We start from the raw sequence: 27,026 nt of genomic DNA on the forward strand, positions 1-27,026 counted from the left end.
GTGCGGTGTAGCAACTTGATCTCTTTGTGGGACACCCAATTAGTAGTGTAGAACAGTGCAGCGACATCCATGCCTTATTGTGCACTGTCATAAGCCTTTGTGATGAATTCCATGCATGTAATCATTACTACCATAGTATATGCCGTATTTACTCAATTGTAAGGCGCACCTGATTTTCATGGCGAGAAATGATCTCAACATTTTTTTTTAACATTTGGAAAGCAATTGTTGCATTCAAGCAACAGTGAACAGGGCATTACTCATTGTCACTGTCAGAGGCCTCCTTATTTCTATGTCAACAGCTCATGCTTAATATCTCATCATCAGTGCTGTCCACAGCATTTCATATACCAAATTTCATCAAACACCTTGCAGACGACTCTGGGTGCATAACAAGCTCACAAAAGTGGGCACAAACGTCGTCGTAGCTACTAGAGCTACAGGTCATGTGTGAATTGGTTTGGATTACATCAGTGTTGAATGCCAATTACGATAGCTTGTCACTATTGCAGTCCTGGTTTCACACTTCATTCCAAAGTGCATGTCATTGTTTAGTAAACCTTACTAGAAAAAAAAAGTGCATGTTAAAAGTGAGTAATTATGGTATTTCATAGAGGCAATGAAGAGGGAGCTGTGGATGGATCTTGCTGGGCAGAAAGTGTGATGGATGAGAACTTGGAGACAGTATCATTATATGTTTGTGAATGTGTGCTTGTAGCAGTCCATCCTGTGAACTTACCTTCTGCTTGCGTCAATGAAACATTAGGTAACGTTATGTTTGGCATTGCTGGTAAGGCTTACAGTGCAGTGTTTTGCACTGCGAAATACTTACGTGGCACCTGTACGTTCTGCATTTCTAAATAAGCTACGGTAAACGTGCCAAGAAGTTGTTGATTTCTTGCACGGTGACGAAAGGAGGAGGGCAGTGCAGGCGTCTCATGCTGTACTGTTTCTGAGCTAGTGCAGGAAGTGCAGCCAAATCAAGCAGAACCTGTTATATGCTGTTATAGTGCATTAGAAGTGTTGGCAGAGGTTGAGAGTCAATAAAACAATTGTGTACAGGAAGTTGGCTGTTCCGAAGCAGTTTGTGTACTGGAGTGGTTGACAAGAAGGGGCACTAGCCAATTGTAGCAGTGAACATATTTTGTGGTAGTGAAGGCACCCAACCGATGACGAAACACTTATGAACGAAGAAGCTTTGCGAATCAAGCTGCTCCAGCTTTGCTTTCACGGGAGGGGAACTGTCATGTGCAACGTTGTGACCAGCATTTCATTGAGATTTCCTCTGTTGAGATTTTAATACTGAAAGACGTAAAACTGTAAAAACCAAATGGTTACAGAATACTGCAGCAGCAAGGGCAGCATTTCTTCTTTTGGGTTTTCTGCAAAAAAGAAGAAGGATGTGTCACTTTTACCAGGTAAAGCGTTAGTTATGCTTCTCTACTATCATTTGAGGACATGCAGCAAAAAGATGATTTTGCAATTCAAAGCATGTTGAACTCTTGGTAAACTAAGCCCACATCATGTTTGCCCGATTCATTGGTTTGAACATGGCCCATATTTTGTAATTTTGCATTTCACTTGCCATACTTTGCTTATTATGGTCACACCAAGTGGCTGATCCTAGCAATAACGGCATCTGAGCCAACGACAAAGGCGAAAAAGAAACAAAAATGAATAATTACAAATTCTGCCACAGATCCAGGTATTAACAATAGACTCTCTAGAGTGGAGAGTAAGAGAGGGAAGTCATTAGGGGGAAGGCAGGGGGGTATACCAGGCTGAGTCCGGTAGGCTATCCTGCACTGGGGAAGGGAATTGAGAGGAGAAGGAAGAGAGAAGTTCACGCTTCGCACTGGTACATACACAATCAAGCGTTCATTGCCGAGTCAGTCACAAGTGGCCATATAGGCTGGTGCATTCTGTTAGAGTCCCTGACGTGTTTCTTGTAATGATAAAGCAAGCGGTTCAGATACAATAGAGTACCTCTCACTTCAACTTTTTCTCACAAATATCAGTGTGCTCTCAAAAAGGTATGGATCGTTGAAGTTTCCCTCATTTCAAGCTGCAACCAGCGCCTTCAATTGGCATTTCGCATAGCTACGAAAATGTCTCGTCTACTCGGGTATTATCTTGCCCAGTGATGCGAGTGTTTGGTACATACGGTCAGATTGAATCGGTGCTTTTGCTCACAGTGTTGTCATGCCTGGTCTGTTCCAGCACATTCTTTCACTTTGCTGCTGCAGCAGAGGTCTCAGTGTGAAAGTTATATGCAGTGTGTGTATATTCCAGCTGATGCTCGCCGATGTTTTTGCAGTCTGTGTACTCGCTCACACTTGCGTGCACTCTGCAGTCGTCGCTACTCGTTCACGTTCCTACTCTCGCCCACTCGTGCTTGGCAACACTAACTCGTGCTCATAGTCACTTGTGTTCACAATTACCTACGCCAACTTGTGCTCAAGCCTGCAGACAGCACTCATGTTCGTACTCATGTCCGTTCGAAGTCACAGTCACCGACTTTCCTGGGTACTCACCCCAGTTCATACTCACGTTCACTCACACTCTTCATTGCTCACTAATGCTCTATCTCACACCTGTGAAATGAGTGTGGAGCTAGTATAAGTCAGTGCATGCACTTGTGCGCTCACTCATGCATGAGCTAGTCTAGTATAGTGCATGCACTCATGAGTGAGTATGGCAACCTATACATAAGTGCACGTGTGTGTTATCAAATTCACTCATATGTGGTCAGCAAACTCACTCAGGCACAAACCAACCTATCAGTGAGCTTGCATGAGTGCAAGGAGCTGTTAGTCTGAGCCGGAGTGAGCATTGTTTGTTTTGCCAACCTATTGTGCTTGAGCAGGGCAGGTGCAGCTAATGACCTTTGTTCCCAACCAGAATTGCTCCATATCATTAATGGATGATTTACATTCATGACTTCCGTGCTTTTATTTTCACATGCATGCAGATTACTCTCGGTATCGCAATATTTCTGAAAAGTGCATTTGTTCGCTGTTGTGTTAAGACTGTTACAGATGAAGTCCATGAGATTGTTTGCATGAGAGAGGTCACGACCATTTTACATAAGTGGGCAGAGGCGAGAGGAAACGTGTTGAGAAGCCTACCCATTATTGACAGGGATGTAAAACCTTATATGTTTGTTCATAAATTAGTAATCTTGCACATAGTGGATAAAATTGGCCCTTAATGTTCATCAGAACCTACCTTACCAATCAATGCTATCAGCACAGGGGGGAAGGGTTAGCTGGTCATGGTTTTAAATGAAAGTGATGTTTTGCACAAGTATGAATGTGCATCGTGATTTCTTATGTGTTTTATCTCTGTCGTTCATCCACATTTGTGCTGAATGTGCCCTTGGTTCAAAAGCAAAGGGAATGTGCAATTGTAAGTAGGGTTGTAGGATAGGACGTTGCGTGTGATCAGGACCCCTTTGCTGCCACTCGTAAATTATATGCCACACAGATCACTGTGTGGCATATTGGCAAGTAAGTGAAAAGCTGAATTGCACAATTGTAAGAAATTTGTTTTGCTGTAACTGATGCCACTTTAGACCTTGAATTTTGCTTTTCTTCTAGAGCGTCCAATGAACTCGCTGTGGCTAGCAATATTTTCAGCTTGCTTTCTTCTTGTGTTTGTTACAACAATGCTGTACACTGTTCACCAGGTAACACAAACTACTTTTATACTGCATGCTTGCGGCTCTGTTTGCAAAGCTTTTAATTATGTGTACTTGGCCTCATACAAGAATGCATAATCACAGCCTTATATTTTAAAACATATTTTGCGAAACATGTTTTCATAGGCATTATTGAAATTTTGCAAGGTGTTTCAGACTGAAACATCCTTCCTAGCTATGCCTGTGTCCCAGCGTCGCATGTAACTTAGTGGACAAAAAAGCAAAATGGACTTGGCCCTCACCAGATTTCGTATCAGTCACCTTTCATTATAGCACTGCCACTACTTTGTAATCACTGCATGTTTTATTCTCTCCCAGTCCAAAAAACTATAAATGACAATAGAATGAGTGCTGCTATAAAAAATTTTACCTTGTTCCTCGATTATTATCTTCTGGAGCAACCCTGCAGCATATGGGTATCTTTTGATCTTATAGAGGGGTGCTCTCACAAGTTCTGGATTATGCCTTATTTGTTCTTATTCACTTGAGTGTACATATCTTTCATGCTTAGTCATCGAATGGCTGCTCTCAAGAGTTCTGGGTTGAGCCTTATTTGCTTCTGGTTGCAGCCCGACGGTGCATGTATCTTTTGTTCTTAGCCACGGATATAAAACTGTGACGCAATCGTGTAGGCCTGATCGAGTGCTTGTGGCCGCTGCTTCTGCCATAGTTGTCCGAGAGCATTTAGCGAGGAGCAACACCTATTTCCTACCTGCTTGAGTGCCACTTCAATTGCTGCACCAAAGACCCTTTCAAGACCTTCGTCCATGAGAGCTGAGCATTCCACATAGGCTGACCCTCCTATGCATTCCAGCATTGCTTCACCCTCAGAAGTGCTCACAAATGATTCAGCATCTGGCCTTGGATTCACTTCACACAGTGGCTGTGGATCAATGTCGCGAAGGTCCTGCGTGAAGCCATATAGCAGTGTGATGCTACGTTATGTTGTCACGCACGACTTGCAACCACTACGGGAGATGTTGCAGTGGTGGGGACTTTGGGTTAATTTCATTCACATAGGGCTATGTACCACACCCAATCAGAATGCGGCCACTGCGACTAGGGATCGAACCCGCAACCTAGTTCTTAGCAGCGGAATGCTATATCCACTTTTCAGAATCTGCATGCATGGTTGCTTTTTAGTTAGAATTGAGCACTTATTTTACTGTTCCAAATATTGATCCTACCTGGTAAAGCTTGCAAATTTATTTAGTAGCTGATCGCATGGCAGTTAAGAAATTTGTCATTGCAGCACACACAGTAATCTTTGCCGAGTATAATAGTATCTGCAAAGTTGCGTATAATCATGTCTTCTGAAAAAATATTTCATGCCTGTTGAGTTTTGCCGAAAATCAGATTTTGCTTTTCACGCTGATCGAAACCGACAACAGCGCCACCACAACATCTTGAGGCCACGCTGTACAACACGAGTCAAACTTGCCTGTTTATTTCCGACGAGTATTATTGGCACGTTGGGCAGGCGTTCCCTAATCTCGGGCGCCCACTTATGCTCGACGTTGACTAGGCTGGTGCGGTCGTCGAGCGCAAAGCAGATCAAGACCGCGTCAGCCTCGGGGTAGGCGAGCGGCCTCAGCGCGTCGTACGAGCTGGACCCCGGAGTATCCCACAGGCTCAGGTACACCTGTTGGAAGGGAATAGAAAGACTACAGAATGGCAGTTGAGACTTCGCCTCAGTTACTTATGGGTATTCATGCAGCGATTAAATGTGGAAATAGTAACACTTTCAACGTGCTAAGAAAACGATCGTGATCAGTAGACAATGCCACAGACACGTGAGCCAAGTATCGTTCTGCTGCAAGCAGCAGTGAGACCACTATATCCAGCATGAAACATCGCCCACTCTTACATGAGGCTTTTACAATACCGTGTCTATCATATGTCGCGCTTATTACGTCGCAGGCCAGTAAGCGGCAACCAACAGGCGCCACGACCGCGAGTGACTCCTAAGTGAAAGCTTGCGCACGCATGCGCACTTGCAGACAAATGGGGAAGCGGCGGTCAGCGCGACCCACCCGCCGTGTCGCCTCCCCATAGTCAATCTCTGGCATTTTTGTCAGGCGCCAACCTTGAAGGGCTACTACCATAAGTGCACGTTGAGAAGTGCGCAAGTGCAATGTTTGCAGCTGATGCAAACGTTGAGGACGAGTATGTGGGTAGCGTAAGCATTGCACGCCCCATATCTGTGTTATTAGCCCAGTTCCTTAAAAAAAATTGCAGGAATATATTCATTGAAAGGCATCGCACCCATTGCAGCTTGTTTCCTGGTGTCAGGAAAAAAAAAAGTGTTTCAGGGCCCCCTTCAACTTAATATTCCGGTTTGGTGTAGTCTTAGCAAGAGCCAACATACCACTTGCGCAAGAGAGATAGAGAGAAATCGATGACAGGAAAGGCAGGGAGGTTAAGCAGATGCACATCGGTTTTGCTACCCTGCACTGGGGGAAGGGGTATGGGGATGAAGAGAGAGACTTGCGCAAGATAATGTTCCTTAAACTTCGTAAAGTAGCGACATTGTCCTCCTGCACCTTCACACTTCTTCGTTTTTCCTCTCTTTTACGCATCCTCCTAGACCGTGGCGCCGCCTACACTGCTCGAGCGTAGCAACGGCGCCAACATCCACTCCTTGCCCTTCCGTAGACGCTTCTCGAGCAAAAATGGCGCTGATGCACGGCGCGAGGGCCCACGTGACGCTATTAGGCCAATAGCGACGCGGCGTCGGCCTCGGCCAGAGCGCGCGAGGAGGAGCCGGCATTCCTAAAAGCGTGGCACTACTATTGGCCTCGAGCTCCACCACTGGAAAAGCTGGCGCCACCGTCGGCGTGACGTGCTATTAGGGATCACGTGGACATAGCGTCCGCGTCGGCTGCTTCGGGAGCGCCGAAGCGAGCTGAAAACAAGAGTTTTAATTCCCTCGTACGCTGCGATCCTCATTTAGTGGCGAGATTCTCCCGCTTCGAGTGTCTCCTTTACAACGCTTGAAAGCACTACAATAGGTAGTGGCTGCCTTTGAAGGCGCGCAACATGGTAGGCTACTGCTCGGTGCCGCAGTGCCGGACGTACGCAACGGATCCCGGTGTCAGCCTTATTCACACGTAGCCGCAGGACAAGAAGCTGCGTGAAGCTTGGCTCGCGAAACATAAAACCGGCAAACAGCCATCGGCTACAACTCGGGTATGCAGCAAGCACAGACGCGAGGAAGATTTCTGCTACGGCGCCGGGTCTGTGATGTTCGGAAAACGCGCACTGAGACGCTCGCCCGAGTCCGCTGCCCGACTAATGTCATGACGGTTTGGTCTATGAACTTGTCGATGCTATAGATACTGGCAAGTTCACTGGAGTGGAAAGGGAGTGGTAAGAAGCACATTAAAAAAAAATCATGGCATATGGTCATGTTTGTGTTATGAATTAATGCACTGGATTACAAAAAAGAAGCAGCGGGAAATCGCACGCTGAGAACACCGATAAACATACAGTGCGACGCAACTCAATAAATAATATTGAAACGTCCAAGAATTAAGAAGAGGAAAAAAAAGATTGAATCGTCGCGACGGCACATCACAGTCCCCGTCGAAGTCTCTACAATGAAATTATTTTTGAACAACTCTGATAGCGCCCACGCAACAATAGTTGCTTGTATGCTGTCAAATGCTCATATTCTGCGGCCTAAAGCTCATGGAACGGTGCGAAAACGCGCACGCGGTGAAAGCGAAACAGTGCGCGGACAAGCATGCAGACGCGCAGTCAGTCGCTGCGAATCTGTGCGATCGCTGCATTGAGGCTTCATTCTATTACGCTCCATTCAGTTATACAAACACTATAAGAACATATTTCACATAGTTTGCTCTCAGCGTTTACCTACGTTTCACGCAAGAAGCCGGTTCGGGAGACTCCATCGCGGCGACCGCGCGCAGTGGCGTTCACTGTACGTATTCGGTAAAGAGATAGCGTCTGTAAAAAATTCTGTGCTTTCACTTTGCCCACGATTATTATTTAGACAGTAACAAACTTCTCTCGTTTCGAAAGTACGCACAGAAATGTCCCGGAGAGCTCGTGCGTGGTGTTTTCAGTGAGCGCTGACAGCAAAACCTATGAGGAGCGCGCCACGTGATCCCTCATACTACGCCAGCCAGGCGCTTCCGATAGATGGCGACTCCGTAACTCCTCGCCGCCAATACGAAGTTTAAGGGGTTTTAGCGCAAGATACCTCAACAAGTAGTGCGCGTGCAAGAAAACTCGCGCCTACCGTTTCACCGTTCCAGTGCAGCAGCGTCTCCTTCTGGTCGAGCGCCGTGGGCGGACACTCGGCCGGGAAGCACCGGTGCACGAAGACGTGCAGCACGGCGGACTTGCCCACCGCGCTGTCGCCCGCCGCGACCAGCGTGACGCGCGCGATGTCGCTCTTGTGTCCCATGGGCGCTACGCGACGACGAAACGGAACCGCCCGCTTCGAGCGTAGACGCTGGGCTTATGAGCCGGGAAAGTACGTCCACTGGTGCCCATGGCGCTGCTCAAGCCATGGCTTTGCCTGTCGAGGCGGTCTGCAGGAAACGTGCTCTGAAACTGAAAAGAACCTCAACTTTAGGCCTCTCTGAACACGGTGTCGCTGACGCATATACATGCAGTCGGCGTCAAAAAAAAAAAAAAAAAAAAAGTTGAGGGACCGCGTGATTAAGAAAACGCTGGATTTACGGGCAGTATTGTGAGCGTAGCCATTATATAACTGTACAGCAGTATGTTAATTGTTAGCGTCTGTGGTACAGGTTGGAAATACGAACAGCGCGCAGGGCAAGTACTCAGCTTCATTCGGATTCCACGGTCCGCAGGCTTTTGACGCCGACTGTACGTTCTCTTGCTCGCCACTCGCCGCGTCGCGTGCACGTTGGCAAACTTGCATTAAGGCGCAGATGCTACACGCGTTGGCGAAGGTGTCTGTATTTTCGGTGGTGCGGCATTACGGAGCCACCTATCCTTCAATCACTTGTCGAATGGCAATTGCTTCTATTGTTCTGGTTCATTTACAAGAAAAACCGTGAAACGGCAGGCAAACGGTGCCGTCTGTGAGGCTATAGCCCACCGATAAGGAGTAGGGAACAAACACTGGCAGTATATTCAGTAATCAGACGTGTACAGGTATACATTAGCATCAAACAGAATGCTGGCTGACGCCTCCGAGATTTCTGTGGAGACCTCAAGTGCGCGCCTTTCACCGACATCCCCCCTTTTTTTATCATTGCATGATTTGACATATGATGGACGAGATGCTTCGGAGAACATGAACTATAGTGCAAACAGTAAGGTAATTGCTACTGCATGTAAAAATCTCGCGTGACGTCATCTTTAAGGCGCATATGACAAACGAGAGACTTCACGCAAAAATCTTTCACGAACAAGGGCAAATACTGTGTATGACTCGTTTCTGCGAGTAAAAGGGTAGACAATTAAGTTGCATTCCTACTAACTCCACAATGCTGCCCCTGTGATTTCTATCATCCCAAACCGTGATACAATTAAAATACCTTCTGATCTTTCCGTCGCATGGCCTAATATGATCTTGTGCGGAATAAACGACCACGAAAGGCGTACAATTCACAATGTCACTACCTCAGTCGCAGGCGTCCTTTCATCAGCGACTTAGCTGCTCGTCGTTGCCTGCATCGTATAGGCAACGAAAGAAAATATAGCGCTTTTCTATACATTGGAGTACTCATTTAAGGGTCTAATAGTTTTAAAGCGATTATGTGAACTCGTCAAAAAGCCAAATGCATTAGTGCTGACACAGACGAAAATAGCTTAGTGGGCGCCTTTTGCACTCCTTAAGAGTTCTAAATGCTGCGCACTCAAGGCTCATATTGTGGACGCTGCAGGACTCCTTAGCCAATAGGAAGGCCGAATTCCTCTCGAGACGTGCTCATCGGCCACAGTAATTCGCGTGCATGCGCAAATGTCTCGCATATCGCTGTAAAGTATCATGTACGAAGCAAAATACTAAACTGTACCGCTCCGCCAATAATCACAGTTACGCCCGGAATTACATTCTGCTGCGCAAGGATATTACCTGTGTGCACCTCGTACCTCCGGCAGTGCTGACTTGCGAGATGGAGCGTAGCTGTCATTCAAACTGACGCGCGCGTATATGTCCCGTAAAAAGTCGAGCAGGGAAATCAAGATGACGAGTGGGACTCGGACATTCATCACGGAAGATGACAAAAGTGAAATGAAGAGGTCAGGTTGTGTTGGTAATATTGTTTTTCTATTTTCTTGTTTTTTTCTCTTCAGTCTGGCCTCCTTAATTCGAAGGCTTTTCTCACCCCACCCTCTTGCACAGTAGCACTTAGGCGAATACTCATACGCCGCCGAACTTCTCTGCTTTTTAATAAAGATGCATGTCTCTCTCGCGCGGTAACGTATCGTGCTGCTACGAAACTGCGCCACTTCTGTGCTGTGTGTAACTGCAGACAGTGTGTTCAATGGGGCTGATTGGTTCATACTGCAGGCAGCATGCGTACTCGCGAGTCCGTGATGGAACTTCTGTCGGGCCGCTTGGCCACCGATTGAGTTACTTACGCACTATGACAAACGTGGGGTTGCCACTAGAGGCCACACCCTCTTTAGAGCGGCGGCCAAGTAAGTAGCAGATACGAGCATTATAAAGCGTCGTTGTTTCGCCAACAAACAAGTGCCTTGCACTTAGAGGGACCCTGAAACGATTTTGACGATTTTCTACAAACGTACTGAGTCGTTAGAGTAGGCCCTTCTCATCATTAATTGACACATCTAAGTGCCCCACGTAAAGCGTGTAATTTATCATAAGGTTTTAAAAATGCACATCGCTGCTGATCGCAGCGCAGTGCTCGGCGGAATTTTAAGCCGCCCCTACCCATATGACCGAAATCACCCATACGACGTCATTGGGGCGAGCTATCCGATTGGCTGACCAGGGTGCGTGATCGATAATTTTTCCAACTTTATGGTAAACAAATGATCTTCGTAATAGTTGGAATGTTAGTTAATTTGTTTTTTATGAAAAGAAAGTAACATAAAGTGAATGCACAAGAACAATATTTCAGTACACTTAAGCACTTCCGGCACACAGCAAGTGTCGTCTGCTTGTGTTACAACGTACTCCATTTTGACGAGAGCTCCGCGGTCAGAGTCGGTCTTAGTCTTTTCGCGAGCACTATGATTCGACTTTGTCGCCTTGTGGACTGCAAACGTAGCGACTGGCAATATGTCAAGCTGCGACATCGTGTCCCTCTGCAAGGCAGCGTACAAGCGAACTGGCTGCTGCGTATCGGACTGCCGCTATCCGATCGGCGCCAGGATTTGCGCGTTTGTGGCCGTCACTTTGCACCGGAAGATTACTAACGCAATAGCGTTTCGGGAGTCCGGTATTAGGGCAAACGCAAGCGCAAGGGGACAGAGTCTGGCCGCTTGACTGTGCCGTAACGGGATGAGCCATGAGATAAGGGCAAATGTGAATGGTCTGCACGGTGCAGCCACCTGGTGGCAAAGAGCTCAACCATACACAGTAGCAGCAACGAATTGTATTTTTCTTTGCTGCTGGTGTGTATTTTTCGAAGGAGTGTAATCATCAACACGTTGTTTTTTATAAATGTTTAAAATGTTTTAGACTTGGTTAGAGCAATATTAGCGCTTTGTTTGGCTGCTTAAGCGCCGCGCCAACAAGTGTATGGACCGTGCAGACCGATCAGGCCGCTCACGTACGTCTACGCTAAAGTTCCTTCATCAGCTTGAGTTTATGCCTCCAGTTATTTGCCGAAATGACCAGCTTGCCTGTGGTTACCGGAATACAAGACACGTTCGGCGCTACGACAGAATGCTCGCAACGCACGCTGCTTCGATAGCTCTCGCTTGGGGTCGACGGCCAAGCGGCTAGCGGCGAAGTCTCGTGCGGGCGGGGGCGAGCTCCAAAAACAACCGGAAGTGGACGATGTGACGTCGCATCGTGACGCAAGCCAGTGAAGGCGGAGCTTAGCACCGCTTGCTCGGCGAACGAGTTGAGGAGGAAAAGCATGGCTAGGGAGGAGGGTAACTTCTAATCGCTTGTAGCTCCATTAATACGTAACGCTTCACTTAAATTGTGGTGCGAATGTTCTACTTAAGCTGTACCCTACGCGTCTACAAAATTTGTCCGAACCGTTTCAGGGGACCTTTAACGTGACGTGATGGAACGTAATGGTGATGCTATTGATAATTCTGTTTAGTTTGTGCTATCGGCGCTAGCATGATTTCTGTACTGATGCACTGGCATGCGACTATGTAGAGAAAAAAAGCGAGATGTGTTTCTTAAAAAACCAGAAATGTTGCAGATGTAGATCCTTGGAAATACTGGCGCGTAACCACTCTGGAGTATTGGCTAAGAACAGGGTAGGCCGAAGTAAGAAATGAGAAGACAAAATTTTTTGAATAGGTAAGTTAGAACCGAAAGATAGATTGGAGAGACTGATTTTATAAAATTGGGAAATTACACGAGAACTACAAAGATAAAACAATTTAAATTCAATTTTGTTGAAAGAAAAAGAAGCTTAATATTTTGAATTCACTGTTTTAAATCTTATTGACCCTAAAAGAAAATCATGGATGGCAGCGCTAACCTTTCCGTCGCTGTGCTCCAAGTAGAGGCACTCAAAAATAGTAAATTTTTAACTGTTAAACCTAATCCGAGAAAGGCAGAGTGGTTCGTCTAAGGTTCGTTTTCGCTAATAAAACGTCGACAAGAAATTAAAGAGATTTTCTATGGTCTCGTCTTCTCTACATACACAAGATAGGTCGGTGAAGGTTTCAGGCCATTTCTTTGCAAATAAAAATTTTAAGAAGTTATACGACGACAGCGTGGCCTACTACAGATACTTCAATTCTGTTCTGCGCTTGCTGAGTGCGTGAGGCTACAGTTTTTCCTTTTTTTTTTACATTTCTACGAGAGACGTGCGTGTCCTAATTGAGTTCGCGTGGTGGCTTGCCCCGCAGGCTACTGCTGGCACATGAAGACCGGTGGGGGTGTGAAATGACGCGCACAATTAAAAAGTACCGCCGACTCACTCACACAATGCGTGCAGAAATTAACGCCCTCTCGAGGCTAATCACGAATGTCTGGTTGGATTGATTGACTTATGCGACGTCATTTGAGTACGTTGGCAACTGCAGTCGTGGATGGCTTTCCCACAACATTGGATAGTCGAATAAAGTGACAGGAAATACAGAAAAATTACTGCCAAGTTTGATTTTTTTGACGAAGGGAATAAAGGTTTTCCGCGCTACACGATCGTCAGGGGTGTACACGACGGATGTGCCGAGAAAAATTGCTGCCAAGTTTGATTTTTTTACAAAGTGAATGAAGGTTTTTCCGTGCTACAGGATCGTCAGCGGCATACACGGCGGATGTCCCGACGAAAACAGCATTTACCCTATACTTCACTCTGCCCGAAAACAAGCGTACGCCGCATCGTGTATCGCTGAAACTACATAAGAAGCGACGGCGGATGCCCGTGACAAGCACGGCGGTGTTTACCGCGTTTGCGTTTACACGTTTCGTTTACCCCGCTCGTTGAGTCGGCTCAGCGACATATCCGCTGTGTACGCACTGCTGGATGCGTTCCACGTATTTATTAAGTAAGCCTGCCGCTTAGTCATAACTTGTCGTCTCTATACCTTGCGTGTTTCAAAGCTTAGCGAAATTTAATTTCATTGATCGATTGATTGATTGAGCGCCACACGTACAATAAGAAAAAGAGAGTCGTGGATATACCTTGTATTCACTCGCTGTCACGCGGAGGTGAGGAGTCGACACGGGGTTGAAGTTTGTGGTTATGGCTACCAGCAAGTTTAGAAACGAAAATAGTCGGTAGAGTGTCTGTGTGTGTTGTGTGTGTGGACGGTGCGGCGAGGGGAGGAGGGGATTGTGGAGGGGGGGGGGGGGGCGACCACTGTCAGCCGTCGGTGTGAATGAGCTTGATCCAGGGCTCCAGACAGAAACGACGGGGGCTAAACTGTTCGGGCTCTCGCGGTATTTGTTTGAGCAAGCGCGCCGTGCCCGTAATGAAGGAGGACCCTGCCCGTAGAGCACACACGTGCGCAATTCGCATCCCGGTGTTTCACAACACACACACCGCGTGCGCTTGCAATATGCAGTGTAGCATCCTGTTAAGCCTAGCAGGCAGGCTGAACGTGAGAAACGCTGCCAGGGCAACGAAAACCGTGGGTGGGAGAGGAGGAGGGTTGAATGAGGAGAGGATGAAGAAAAGTTTCGCGCTAATAGTGCGATGCAGCAACGCGCGGATGGCGAGACGTGCGTACACAGACTCACCTATTCGCGCTGTTTCCGGGGGCGACGTCTATGCGCCGCAATGCACTGAGCGCTGCGTCCACGGCCAACACGTGTTGTCGCTTCCCCTACGCGAGCCGACTCCGCGTGCGTGGCTATGCGTCATCGGCGCGTACGCCCCGTTGGCCCGGCGCCGGTGCGTCCCCGATGAACATTCCTCGCAGGAGAGTCTGCCGCAGTATGCGTGTAGTATACGCGCGTATGTACGACGGCGGCGCGTCCCCGATGAACATTCCTCGCAGGAGAGTCTGCCGCAGTATGCGTGTAGTATACGCGCGTATGTACGACGGCGGCGACGACTGAGAAGCAGCTGCGAAAGCACCGATTCTTCGGCCAGTCGCTCCTGGCTGGACGGACTGCTTGCTCGAGCTCTGCGCGCAGCTCGGGTGCTCGGACAGTGTGTCGACGGCCGATCGGCCATGTCGACGTGACCCCTGCGATTCGATAAGGTTCGATAACGAGGAAACGCGATAAGGCGTGTATGTATACGCTTTGTATGCGCGGCAGAGCCACCCGACAAATTGGCTTTTCGTTTCTGCGTTCGCTACTGCGCTGTGCACATGTATCAATTACGCGAAATGTTGTCGCATATATGGAACACTGTAGGCGCGCGATAAAATAAAGCGGGCGCTGCTGGGCAAATTTGTCTTTTCTTTTTTTTTTTTATTCAAGCAGACTAGAGGCTAAAGTGTGGGACAGTGCATGCATCTGGGGTGTAGAGGGGGGGGGGGGGGAGCTTTGCCGCTGGCGGTTTCAGCCAGTTTATACGCCGATAGCATTATGAAACATCGTTCCAGAGCAGAAATAAACACGGACAAGAACGGCGGTTGTGTCGCGTCATGCAGCTATGGGTAGGGCGAGAGATTTGCGAGATCGTTCATGAGCGATGCGAAAAATTTTTTTCCTTGATTTCGTTTTTTTTTGCCGCCTTTGATGATTGTGGCCTGGTTCGAGTAATTATGTTTGAGCGATCGCGGGGCACCAGCATCGCCTCATTGTCTACTGCGGCGCTCTTGTTGTTCCTCCCTGCTCGTCCCTGTTTATTTGTGCGCTGAAACGGTGTTTCGCAATGCTATTCGCGATTAACTAGCTCAGCTGTCCACGCTTAGCGATATGCCAATAGAACGTGCAGACTTGGGTCAACTGACGATTCCTCTTCGGTGCCACATTTTGCACGAGACGCGCATAGAATGTTCCCGCATTGCGCGATATTTGGGGGCTCGCATTCAACCTCACGTTCTCTGTTACGCCACTAGCTTGGTGTCTTTTTTTTTTTTTTTTTGCACGTGTTCCGCTTGTGTTCTGCATACTTTGGTGACGGTGTTAGCTATGTGAAATGAAGGCTGAAAATGTCAGTTTACTGTTGTGCCTATGTTGGCGAGTGACAATTCAAATGGCTTAGCTTTTCCCGACGTAACGGGATCTTTTTATTTAGTGCATGATTTTGATTGACTCTGGCTTGAATGACTTGAAAACGTGGTGCTGCTGCCTCGACGGGGACGACCGCGAACGGAAGCGTTTCATGTGGAACGATGGCTTGGCTCTTGGGTACAGTTACAGGATGCTACACCGACGTTGCTTCTTTCGTCCAGTCTGTAAAAAAAAAAAAAAAAAAAAAAATGCGCAAATAAATAAGTATAACTTTACAAGGCTGTAACTGAAGAAGAGACGACGCACAAAAACACAAATAAAATGTATACAGAAGTGAAACTTCGTTTTTTTTAAATCGCATTGTTTGCCATAATACTCTCGGAGATGCAAGTGCCAGGAACGTCACTTTTTAACACTAAACGAAAGCACATCAATGCTTCTTTTTGGCCGAGTTGGTTCATCTTGAAACATATGGGTAACAGCGCAATTAACAGACGACAACCAGACCGCAAGTGTACGTGTCTGCCTTCTTGTGGTCGTCTGTTTGCGCTGTTACCGATATGTTTCAAGCGAAAGCACGCCAACGAATTACGGGTAGATCGGAGGCTTGCGGTCTGCCAGTCCATGCTAAGGAATAAAATAAGAAAGCTAAAATCTAGTACTGGGAGACGTGCTAGGGACACATGAAAACAGTGGGCGAGGCATGCATGCACCTTGTCGCGATACACCCTTGCTTTATACATATAAGCACATTCAAAGGAAAGTGCTGTGAGGGACCGCCAATGGGAGGTCAGAAACAGTCGGCCCAACACGTGATCATGTCACGGTAACCTTTATTCTCTTCCACCGCCGCGCTAGCGAGCGCTCTTGAGCATAGAGTTTCATAGAGTTATGCTATAAAGGGAACTGTGACGTTGTAGTATCTATACGGTAGCTGCAAGCGGGGCAATTCAGGCAGCATGGGAATGATGGTTAGTATGCATGGATTTGCCTAAACTTCGTCCTTGTGGCTCTAAACGGCTTCGAGACTTTGCAAAGTGATCGCTTTTGAGAAAGTACGGCGTTATAAATAATTAAACAAACATTATTAAAACCTTTCAACGGCAGGATTGGAACACGGGACCTCAGGCACGGAAGCCCGATATCGAAAATATTACGCCACGAACGCACGGACGAGCTGAACCACTTCAATTAGCAGCGATTATGCGTGCTAATTTGCAGAGCGTTACTACCTTCTGCATTAAAAGAAATTAAAAAATGGTTTACAATTTACGCCAATTCATGTCGAGGAGAAGGCGTAATAAACGAGGACACAAGAACGTCTGAATCCACAAGAACGAAGATCAGACAAATCCATGCGCTACCCATGGATCCATGCGCAACCCATGGATCGCAGCGCCAGAGTTCCCCCTAGTGATTGTTATAGGAAACTCTCTCCTCATCCGATAAGGCAATGAGTGGGACGGCAACGGGCGACTCTAGCATTCGCTCGACGCAAACAAGACGATAATTGTATATAACGTTGCAATAAACGACCGAATTTGCACCAACACATCGCGAGGAAACGTGGACATAGCGGTTGGCGAAGGACCCGAACAAGTATGCGCCGATTAAAACCTACCGGTAACCAAACGCACTGGACCCAGTCCGCCGAGCGCAGGGTCACGTGCTGGGCCGAGTTTTTTGAGAGAGAAGAAGCGAAGGGGATGGCTTCGTGCAGAGTTGGCTTGCGAAGGCTATCTTCGTGACGTAACGCTTACTCCTAGTGTTTATTTCTTCTTTGTCCAATAGTATACTATCAACAATGGAAATCCTGCATTGTTTAGCGATGACTGATGTAAGATCTCAGCATCCCCCTCCCCTCACAGGTAACCTTAACATCCGAAAGACGTGGAACTTTGGCGTATACCGTGCTACACTGTCTCACCACAGATGACACGAAGGAAATAGCAGGAAGTGACATACGTATTCATCCCATTGAAGAATAATAGTCAGTCGGTGGTCTTTTGGAGTAATGGTGCCCAGGGAAGGTGAACGAGGACAGTCGAGGGTTAGAGGGTGGGATTAAATTAGGAAATTTGCAGGTACAGTTATGGAGTCAGCTGGAAGACTGTTTTAATCTAATATTATGCGGAAGTGACGTATTTCATGTTTTGCCGCCTTTATTTTGCTTATCCGCGTTTGGTAGCGAACTGCTAAATAGTTGAAACTGCTATAACATTTAAAAGGCGTCACTTGTACCTATCAGCATCTTTAATTAATACAGCTTAACGTCGTGGGTAAGTCGGCGACACGCTATATATTTGTTGGCAACATTTTCGATAAATAAATAAATAAATAAATAAATAAATAAATAAATAAATAAATAAATAAATCGTTCAGTCAGTCTATCACTCAATCAACTGATCAATCGATAGATCGATCAATCAATCAATAAATCAATGAAGCACTTAGGATAGTTGGTGTCCCGACCTGCTGCTGAAGCGACGCCTTGATGGCCGCGTCGAAGACCTCCTTGACGCCGATCCTCTTGAGGGCCGAGCACTCGACGTAGGCCGCGGCCCTGATGCGGCTGGCCACTGCTCGTCCTTCGGACGCCGTCACGGGTGGCTTGTAGTTTCGCGGCAGCACCAGAGGTGGCCGGTAGTCGTCGCGGACGTCCTGCGCACCGGGTGGGCCGAGAGTTTTTTGGTAAACGCGAGCCGTCTCATAGCTCGTTTAACCCTTGCTGGTCTTATGATAATACTGGTCGTGGACGGCTAAGTAGTCTGATAGGCGGATAGCGGCCATCCCAAGTGCTGTTGCATTTCTGACGAAGCCAGCAAGAGAGGCAGCTTCGCGAAGACAGCATGTATCGACGACAAAAACGATGTCGGCAAAGAAGATGTCGGCTGAGCAGAAGGGCTCGTATGCTCCACTGGTATGTCATCAGCTCACAGAAAAAAAAATGTAGCCACCATTTCCTATGCGTTTAACGTAAGCGACGTTACGTTTTTCATGGCTTCACACACGCAAAGTGTTAAAATACCGCGTTAATATGTGCCTTTCTTAGCTCTTTTTTGTCAACGCGAGGTGGCGTCACGTTTGAACGCAATAGTTCTGCAGAAACCCGCAAGGTGGAGAGAAGTAATTAAGGGAAAATGAGACATCCACCCAATCGTAGCAATTGGTACAAAGGAGACCTATACGGGTTCCTCGAAAGAAAAAAAAGCCTCGCAGTTGAAGAAAAATTCGTCCTGGTACGGGATGAATCTTTCTCTTCGTCCCGTACCAGGACGAATTTTTCTTCAGTTGCGAGGCTTTCTCTTTCGAGGAAACCGTATGGGTCTCCTTTGTACCAATTGCTACGATTGGGTGGATGTCTCACTTTCCCTTAAGTGGCATCACGTTGTAGAGACGTTTTCCAAACGGTTGTATAGATGGCTTCCATTAGTTATGCTCGAAGCTGGCTTCTTGGCTGTTAACGTAGACTGTCTTCAATGCTGGCCGGAATTGGAACACAGCCACTGTCTCTCAGATCGGCCCACTTTTCATCCCACCATGTTCTGGATTGGCACAGATTACACTGCCTCTGGGATTGGTTCACGAGCGCTACTCGGCGAGAGACCGACTCGAAGACACGCCAACAATCCGAAGAGGAAGGCAGCGAAAGTTTTGCTTCAATAAAAAAAGGAATTATTCGCTTGAAAGGCGTGTACTTCTCGGTGCGAGGATATATAGGCGTACCGTCTGTTGTTTTCTTGTAAATTCTTTAGAGAGAACAAAGCCGCGGACACCGGCGCATTTGTAAGGGTATAGTACGGATGCCTATAAAAGCCGTTTCTAGACCCGTTCGCTGTCTGAGTTAAACCAAGCGCCCAACGATTAAAGGATTTGGATCGTCGATTAACAGAACGTGGCCTTTATTTGTTGCAGCAACCTGCGCAGCGTGGCAAGGAAACACAGCTTTGGTTCCCCTTGGGCTTCCCGTTTCTCGTCACATGCTGTGTTTTCGCGAAGCACGTGCCAATCCGCCGCGATTTCTCGCTGCTAGTATGACCACGTGCACGTGTGATTAAAAATATACCGCACGCATACCAGCGTTTCATCGAAAAAAGATTTTAAAAAGAATTTTTTTCGGCGACTCGGTCTTGGACCGACAACCTGAAATTGATCAATTAACCATGACGCTCGCTATGTCATATCTGAACCGCTGTCTTCGGTTCCATGTTGCAAGCCACGTTGCAAGCCAAGGCGTCGATGAAATTTACGTTTTCTTTCTTTCTTTCTTTCTTTCGCAGTACCCTTGGTTAGTGAACTTCAAACTCCGACAGTACGGATCGAGATTGAGAGCTAATAATGTACGTACCTAAATGCATACCCCAAGTGTCATAGCTTGAGCTACATGTACTTTGACCATATCCTACGCATATATAAGTATATATAGTGCCGCCGATGCATCCCGCGCTACGAAAGTACTTCTAGCTTATTATTTTGTTTGCGAAACTCCGATATCTGAGTAAGGCAATTTATTTTCTGTGTGTTGTGTGTGTTATGCGTATGGCTTACGTCGTCCGTCCTGCGTCTATAATGCTTCATTTCTCACCGCATTCACCTGGAGTAGCGCGCAAGGCAAACCTCTATACTAACCAGCAAATTTCTACAGTTTTCATTAAAGATCTATCTATCTATCTATCTATCTATCTATCTATCTATCTATCTATCTATCTATCTATCTATCTATCTATCTATCTATCTGTCTGTCTGTCTGTCTGTCTGTCTGTCTGTCTGTCTGTCTCTGTCTGTCTCTGTCTGTCTGTCTGTCTGTCTGTCTGTCTGTCTGTCTGTCTGTCTGTCTGTCTGTCTGTCTGTCTGTCTGTCTGTCTGTCTGTCTGTCTGTCTGTCTGTCTGTCTGTCTGTCTGTCTGTCTGTCTGTCTGTCTGTCTGTCTGTCTGTCTGTCTGTCTGTCTGTCTGTCTGTCTGTCTGTCTGTCTGTCTGTCTGTCTGTCTGTCTGTCTGTCTGTCTGTCTGTCTGTCTGTCTGTCTGTCTGTCTGTCTGTCTGTCTGTCTGTCTGTCTGTCTGTCTGTCTGTCTGTCTGTCTGTCTGTCTGTCTGTCTGTCTGTCTGTCTGTCTGTCTGTCTGTCTGTCTGTCTGTCTGTCTGTCTGTCTGTCTGTCTGTCTGTCTGTCTGTCTGTCTGTCTGTCTGTCTGTCTGTCTGTCTGTCTATCTATCTATCTATCTATCTATCTATCTATCTATCTATCTATCTATCTATCTATCTATCTATCTATCTATCTATCTATCTATCTATCTATCTATCTATCTATCTATCTATCTATCTATCTATCTATCTATCTATCTATCTATCTATCTATCTATCTATCTATCTATCTATCTATCTATCTATCTATCTATCTATCTATCTATCTATCTATCTATCTATCTATCTATCTATCTATCTATCTATCTATCTATCTATCTATCTATCTATCTATCTATCTATCTATCTATCTATCTATCTATCTATCTATCTATCTATCTATCTATCTATCTATCTATCTATCTATCTATCTATCTATCTATCTATCTATCTATCTATCTATCTATCTATCTATCTATCTATCTATCTATCTATCTATCTATCTATCTATCTATCTATCTATCTATCTATCTATCTATCTATCTATCTATCTATCTATCTATCTATCTATCTATCTATCTATCTATCTATCTATCTATCTATCTATCTATCTATCTATCTATCTATCTATCTATCTATCTATCTATCTATCTATCTATCTATCTATCTATCTATCTATCTATCTATCTATCTATCTATCTATCTATCTATCTATCTATCTATCTATCTATCTATCTATCTATCTATCTATCTATCTATCTATCTATCTATCTATCTATCTATCTATCTATCTATCTATCTATCTATCTATCTATCTATCTATCTATCTATCTATCTATCTATCTATCTATCTATCTATCTATCTATCTATCTATCTATCTATCTATCTATCTATCTATCTATCTATCTATCTATCTATCTATCTATCTATCTATCTATCTATCTATCTATCTATCTATCTATCTATCTATCTATCTATCTATCTATCTATCTATCTATCTATCTATCTATCTATCTATCTATCTATCTATCTATCTATCTATCTATCTATCTATCTAATCTTATACCCTTTTGTTTCCGACGAGCACGATTGGAACCTTGGGAAGGTAGTGGCGTATCTCGGGCTCCCACTTGTACTCCACGTTGATCAGGCTGTCGGGGTTGTCGAGCGTGAAGCACATGAGCACCACGTTGGCCTGCCCGTAAGAAAGGGGGCGGAGTCGGTCGTAGTCCTCTTCGCCGGCCGTGTCCCAAAGCGACAGTCGCACCTGCGACGGCGACCATTTCCGGCATCGCGGAGTGCGAACAGATTCTTATATAGTACATGCATAGCACTGCTTACAAGGGCGACGGGAACCTCTGGGCAATAACTTTACACGTTTGCTCAGCTGAAAGCACCGGTATACACATTTTAGACTGTGTGGTACAACGCGAAGCGGGACAGGGCCGGGACACAGCAAGAAGCGAGGACAAGCGCTTACTGCCAACTGAAAATTTATTGCTTGATACAAGGTGTTATATGGGAAAAAGAAAACAGAGGGAAAACGACATAAAACTATGCATGTAAAAAACAAACAATGAGGATGAAGAGAATGAAGAAAAATATTATAAAGATGTCATCACTGCTCACTGTTCGCGCTGCCACTGTCTAAGAATGCTATCTCCCTTCGTGATAAGGCCAGGGATGGCTTGCTTATGCACAGGCATACTTCACGTGCCACGCTAGCTAATTCAACGACGACGCGCGTTCGATAATCCCTCTGTGTGAAGATTACTTTTGTTCTTTTCTCTATAACACCTTGTGTCAGGCAATACATTTCCAGTTGGTACTATAGCGCTTGTCCCTTGCTGTGTCCGCTCTCCCGCTTCGTGCTGTACTAGAAAGTATAAAATGGAAGACCAACTAGCTCAAACCATCACCCTTCTAAGGTATACACATATTTCGGAGTCGTCGAAGCTGGGCGAAGTCGCGGAACACGAAGGGAGAATACGAACGACTAAAAGCGCCGACCTGCAACCAACGTTCACTGCATGCTGTGCATGGAATATAAATACACTGTAAATAGAGAAACACGAGGACAAGGCAACCCGGTCAAGGTGATTATACGCGCGATTTCACGTCAAGTGACATTGTAACTCTGGCGCGAACTTTCACGAACGTGTAAAAAAACTCTACGTCTTTATAAATAAAAAAAGACTATATTCAATGGCACGTATATGTCCTTAGAATATATTTGAAGGCAAATGCATGCAGACGCGGGCAGATGTTGCGTGCAAATACGCGGCAGGCAAATAGAAGCCAGCGATTTTGAAGGTGCGCATTTATATTCCGCCAGCAGCAGCACTGTACAAATTGCAGTGCACAAATTGTAGCCGCTGAGACTGCGAAGCACATCCGCATGAAGAAGGATTTTTGTGGATGACACCATCTTCAAGATAAGCGCCATCGAAATTCCGGTAAACAATGCACTGTTGTTCCACTTATTTTATCTTTAAAAAAAAGAAACGCCATTTATAGCATTGAAGCGCAAAAGTAATTGCAACGCGAATATAGTTCGTCGAAAAGTTCGGGAATTAATATTCCGCAACTGGTGTCATCGCGATAATTCGTTCCAAGTGTATCTGCCTTGCAGACTCACCTGCTACAATTAGCAAATTGCAATACGTGCGGTAAGGTAATTAGTTAAAAACCAAATTAATTGATTTTTGTTAATTAGTTGATTATCCATTTCGATTTCTTGTGCAAGTTATATCTGCCTCTTCGAGTATAGACCAGCTCAGAGACTGGAATTATCCTATCTGCCACAATCGATTAAAAAAAAATTTCTGAGTTAGTCTTTGCAGAAACACCCTGCATACGCCGGTGGTGCGGTGGTTTATAATGGTTTACGCTTATTCCCGCCGTCAGCTTTCGCAAACACCGACGCCAATTCGATCGATACCGTTGTGTGGTAGCACGACGAGGCAAAGCAGTCACGACGTCTGTTTCGAGTTACAAGTTGACCCGAAAATACAAGCTGCAGCGTCAACGCACCAAACCATGACCACGTTTCGCTACAACCTTCTTCACTGCGTTTAGGAAAGAAAAGGAGAAAGAAATCAGGAAAAAAGGCTGTTTTCACGAAAATGCCCCTGATGAAGCGGTTACTCTCTCCGCGTACATCTGGGAGCAAGAGTATACGGGCCACAGACTAGCTGAAAAAAAAAAATGGAAAGAAAAACTGAATTTACATGCGATGCAGACGCTTGAACTGAAATTCACGAGTGCAACGGAAAGCTTGCAGTGACAAGTTGGGACCGCCATGCTGAATGTCAAGTTACATTCACAGGCGGAGAAGGAAAATCGGCTTTATCGCGGAATTCCTGGTTCGTAGGCTTTTGCTATGGAGACGCCGGCTTTAGGATCTAATGGGGTACTTAAAAAGAAAATGGGTTTGTCACGTTCGTAACATACCAGCAGGTATATATAAGGTGTTCCAGCTGACATTACCCAAGCCGTTCAACGAAAAAAGAATTATTAAAAGGAAACACGGTGCAAGACACTATTTTAACACCTATACGTGTTTGGTTGTCAGAACGCCATGGCGACCAAACACCGTATAGGCTTTGTAATCGTATCTTGCAGCGTGCGTTTTTTAAAATTTATTTCGTCGAACGGCTAGGCTAACTTAAGCCGGTACACACGGTATGTTAAGAGCCGCTTTGAAAAAATAGAAACGATTATGCGTCCGAGGATGACTTTGCACCTGAGGAGGTTATACTAGCATATATGAGATGATACTCGAATGAGTAAAGGCAAGACGAAAAAGACCAGAACTGAAGAAGGACGCAAACGACAGGACCGGCGCCTGTCCTGTCGTATGTGTCCTTCTTCAGACCTGGTCTTTTGCGCCTTGCCTTTGCTCATTCAAGCATGAAACAACTAGCCTAAGCAAGAGTTTTACATGAGAGGAGACACATGGCCCCCGTTATGCGCGTATACCCTCTGCTGGTTGCACTCGACGATGGTGCTGTACGTCTCGAACACGGTCGGCACGTAGAGGTCCGGGAAGCTGTCGCTGCAGTAAGTGACGAGCAGGCAGGTCTTGCCGCAGTTGCCGTCACCGACCACGACGAGCTTCCGGTCGACGGAGTCCTTCCCGGTCATGACACTGTCCCGACGTCTCCCGGAACGCTTTCCCACGGCCCCCGCCCACCACCCCCAACGCCACGCCCGCAGGTTCGGCAAACTACAGTAGACGCCGCGGGCCGAAGGCGCGGCGACGTCGCGCGAAACCACACCGCGTCGGGGTAGACCGTTGGAAACACTCAGTCGTTGCAGGATTGGCCATCGCTCGAGATGAGGTGTCTGAGGGGAAGCCTGCGAGGCACGGGCTTCATCTCGAAGAAGCGGCCTCGGCGTTCGTAAAAGTCTTTTCCACTCTTTCGCGGAGGCGAGGCGGAGTTCTGCCAACCAGGCCGGGGTTCCAGTTTGAGCCGTTGCACACGCTTGTCGACGTCGATGTTTGTTTCGTTTCCTGGTGGTGCGCTGGGCTGCAGCGTGACGCGATTCTTGCTTCCGCTGATAAAAGAGGACCACGGTCCCCCCCCCCCCCCCATCGCGCGGAGCAAGGTCGCACGGATCACGTGTTTCCTCTGGCAAATGAAAAACATGTGTCGCACGAATCTTGTATATATATATATATATATATATATATATATATATATATATATATATATATATATGTGCAGTCGCGAGAGTTCGACGTTCTCGCGAAACGGATAAAGCACGTGGTCTTCTCGATCGAGAGAAGCGATTTCAATTGTCGTCTGGATCCGCCACGGTGCGACATTCCTCCCGCAACGTTCTTGCATGCCAAGCACGACGGGGTCGTGGGTTCGTTTCCCCGACTGCATTCTGATGGTGGTCGCGAAAACATCTTTATTTACAGGGCCTTACAGCACGAATAAATGAGACGCATTATCTCTCATATCGGGGAGTCCAAATTGACTTCCTGTATTTGCGTGTATACATAGACAAAAGCGTGCGCCAGGATGGAGCATTTAGCCATTCTTTTGCGGGCTAAGTTCGTCTCGAGTGCTGGTCCCGGCTTAGGCGGCGTGGTGACGTCAAGTAATGGTGGCCGCCGGCAAAGTCCGTAGCAGGTTTTGCGCGTCCGCCGTCTCATCATCCCGATAGCGAAAGGGCAAGCAACTGGTCGGTTGGTTTGGGTCGCCACGAAAAATCTGAATTGTAATGCAGATCCCTCCAGCGCGGCGTCCCTCGCGGTACAGGTGTAGCTTTGGAATCAATCAATCAATCAATCAATCAATCAATCAATCAATCAATCAATCAATCAATCAATCAATCAATCAATCAATCAATCAATCAATCAATCAATCAATCAATTATGACCTATGATAGAACTTCATGTGCGGTTTTCATCGAAGTTTGTGAATGATGAAAGAATAACACGGATATCACGTCTTCAAAAATATTATCGATAAATATTTATTGGTTCTCAAGTTACAATGGTGTACCACATCTCGTGCACTGGGCGCGTGTGGTTAAATGGCCAAGACACTTGGCATTGCGCTCTTACCTCTTTGTATGAAAGTATAGCAATTATATGGACACTTCAGGCGTATTACTGCCGTCGCCGTCGCCGTGATGCTCCGTATAAAGTCCAAGGGCGACAACATAGTTCAGCACAATGCGTTGGCGGGCTAGTTGGTGCGAATCCATGAATACTTTGTTTAGCGCAAAACGACAGAGACAAGAAAGACGACAGGACAAGGCGCTAACATTCATGGTTAACTAACATTCGCTAACTAACATTCATGGCGATAACATAGTCGCTGCGCGCCGTAAGCTGTATGTGCGGGTTAAAGCGTCCGAGCATGAGCCGACGATGGAGGCTCGATCTCGCGCACGCAAGGGAGGAAAGCGGGGACGACGCGCGCCGTCTTCCGTCGAACTTGGAACAGCATAATCTGACAAACAACACATTGTTTTTTAAATATGACAGTGGCATCTTTCGGCACATTTGCTGTTGCCAATTGTGCCTACTTGTCTGTATAAACTTGCTCGAAGCAAGTGCCAACCTGGTGACTTTTCACCATCAGAAAATTTCCAACGGAAAGTTTGCAAACCGGTGAGTGAAACTTTCTCGCGAATAGAGCTTGTTTTTCGTAAAAACTTAACGCAACATTTATGAAATTAGCAAATTGGTTTTGCGGAGGCCCGCAAGGTGAAGAAAAATTCGTCCTGGTCCCGGACGAATTTTTCTTCAACTGCGAGGCCTTCTCTATGAGAAAACTGTGTATGTTTCATTTGTTGCTTCCTTCTACCATAAGAGTGGATGACAACTTATTTTCCCTTTCAGTCGTAAAATTCTAAAATGAGCCAGAAGTCGCAGACGTTACGAAAAAATTCGGGAGGGTTGGCAGGCAGACCTAAAGAGACAGTTTAGAGAAGCTCTAAACAAATTTCGAC

At 46.3% G+C, this 27,026-nt stretch overlaps 2 protein-coding genes across 5 annotated transcripts in view; one reads left to right on the forward strand and one right to left on the reverse strand.

Moving 5' to 3' along the window:
• Positions 1 to 27,026, forward strand: part of LOC126527357 (ras-like GTP-binding protein rhoA) — a 97,484-nt gene that overhangs the window by 6,778 nt on the left and 63,680 nt on the right. The gene's annotated exons all lie outside the window — the stretch shown is intronic.
• LOC126527353 (ras-like GTP-binding protein rhoA) lies at positions 1,280 to 25,077 on the reverse strand. Of its 2 annotated transcripts, none has more exons than XM_050175151.3 (5): positions 14,043 to 16,240; positions 7,962 to 8,278; positions 5,142 to 5,342; positions 4,413 to 4,607; positions 1,280 to 1,382 (listed from the first exon to the last, which is right to left on the reverse strand). In XM_050175151.3, the coding sequence occupies exons 2-5, from the start codon at positions 8,127 to 8,129 to the stop codon at positions 1,335 to 1,337; spliced, it is 612 nt and encodes a 203-aa protein (XP_050031108.1). In that variant the 5' UTR covers positions 8,130 to 8,278; positions 14,043 to 16,240; the 3' UTR covers positions 1,280 to 1,334. The 2 variants fall into 2 exon arrangements, with proteins under 2 accessions (XP_050031108.1, XP_054924656.1); XM_055068681.2 differs by lacking the exons at positions 1,280 to 1,382; positions 4,413 to 4,607; positions 5,142 to 5,342 and adding exons at positions 17,904 to 18,092; positions 21,619 to 21,819; positions 24,534 to 25,077 and having other exon boundaries at positions 8,126 to 8,278; positions 14,043 to 15,653.

Source organism: Dermacentor andersoni, chromosome 9 (assembly GCF_023375885.2).
Source record: "Dermacentor andersoni chromosome 9, qqDerAnde1_hic_scaffold, whole genome shotgun sequence".
Classification (NCBI taxonomy): Eukaryota; Metazoa; Arthropoda; class Arachnida; order Ixodida; family Ixodidae; genus Dermacentor; species Dermacentor andersoni.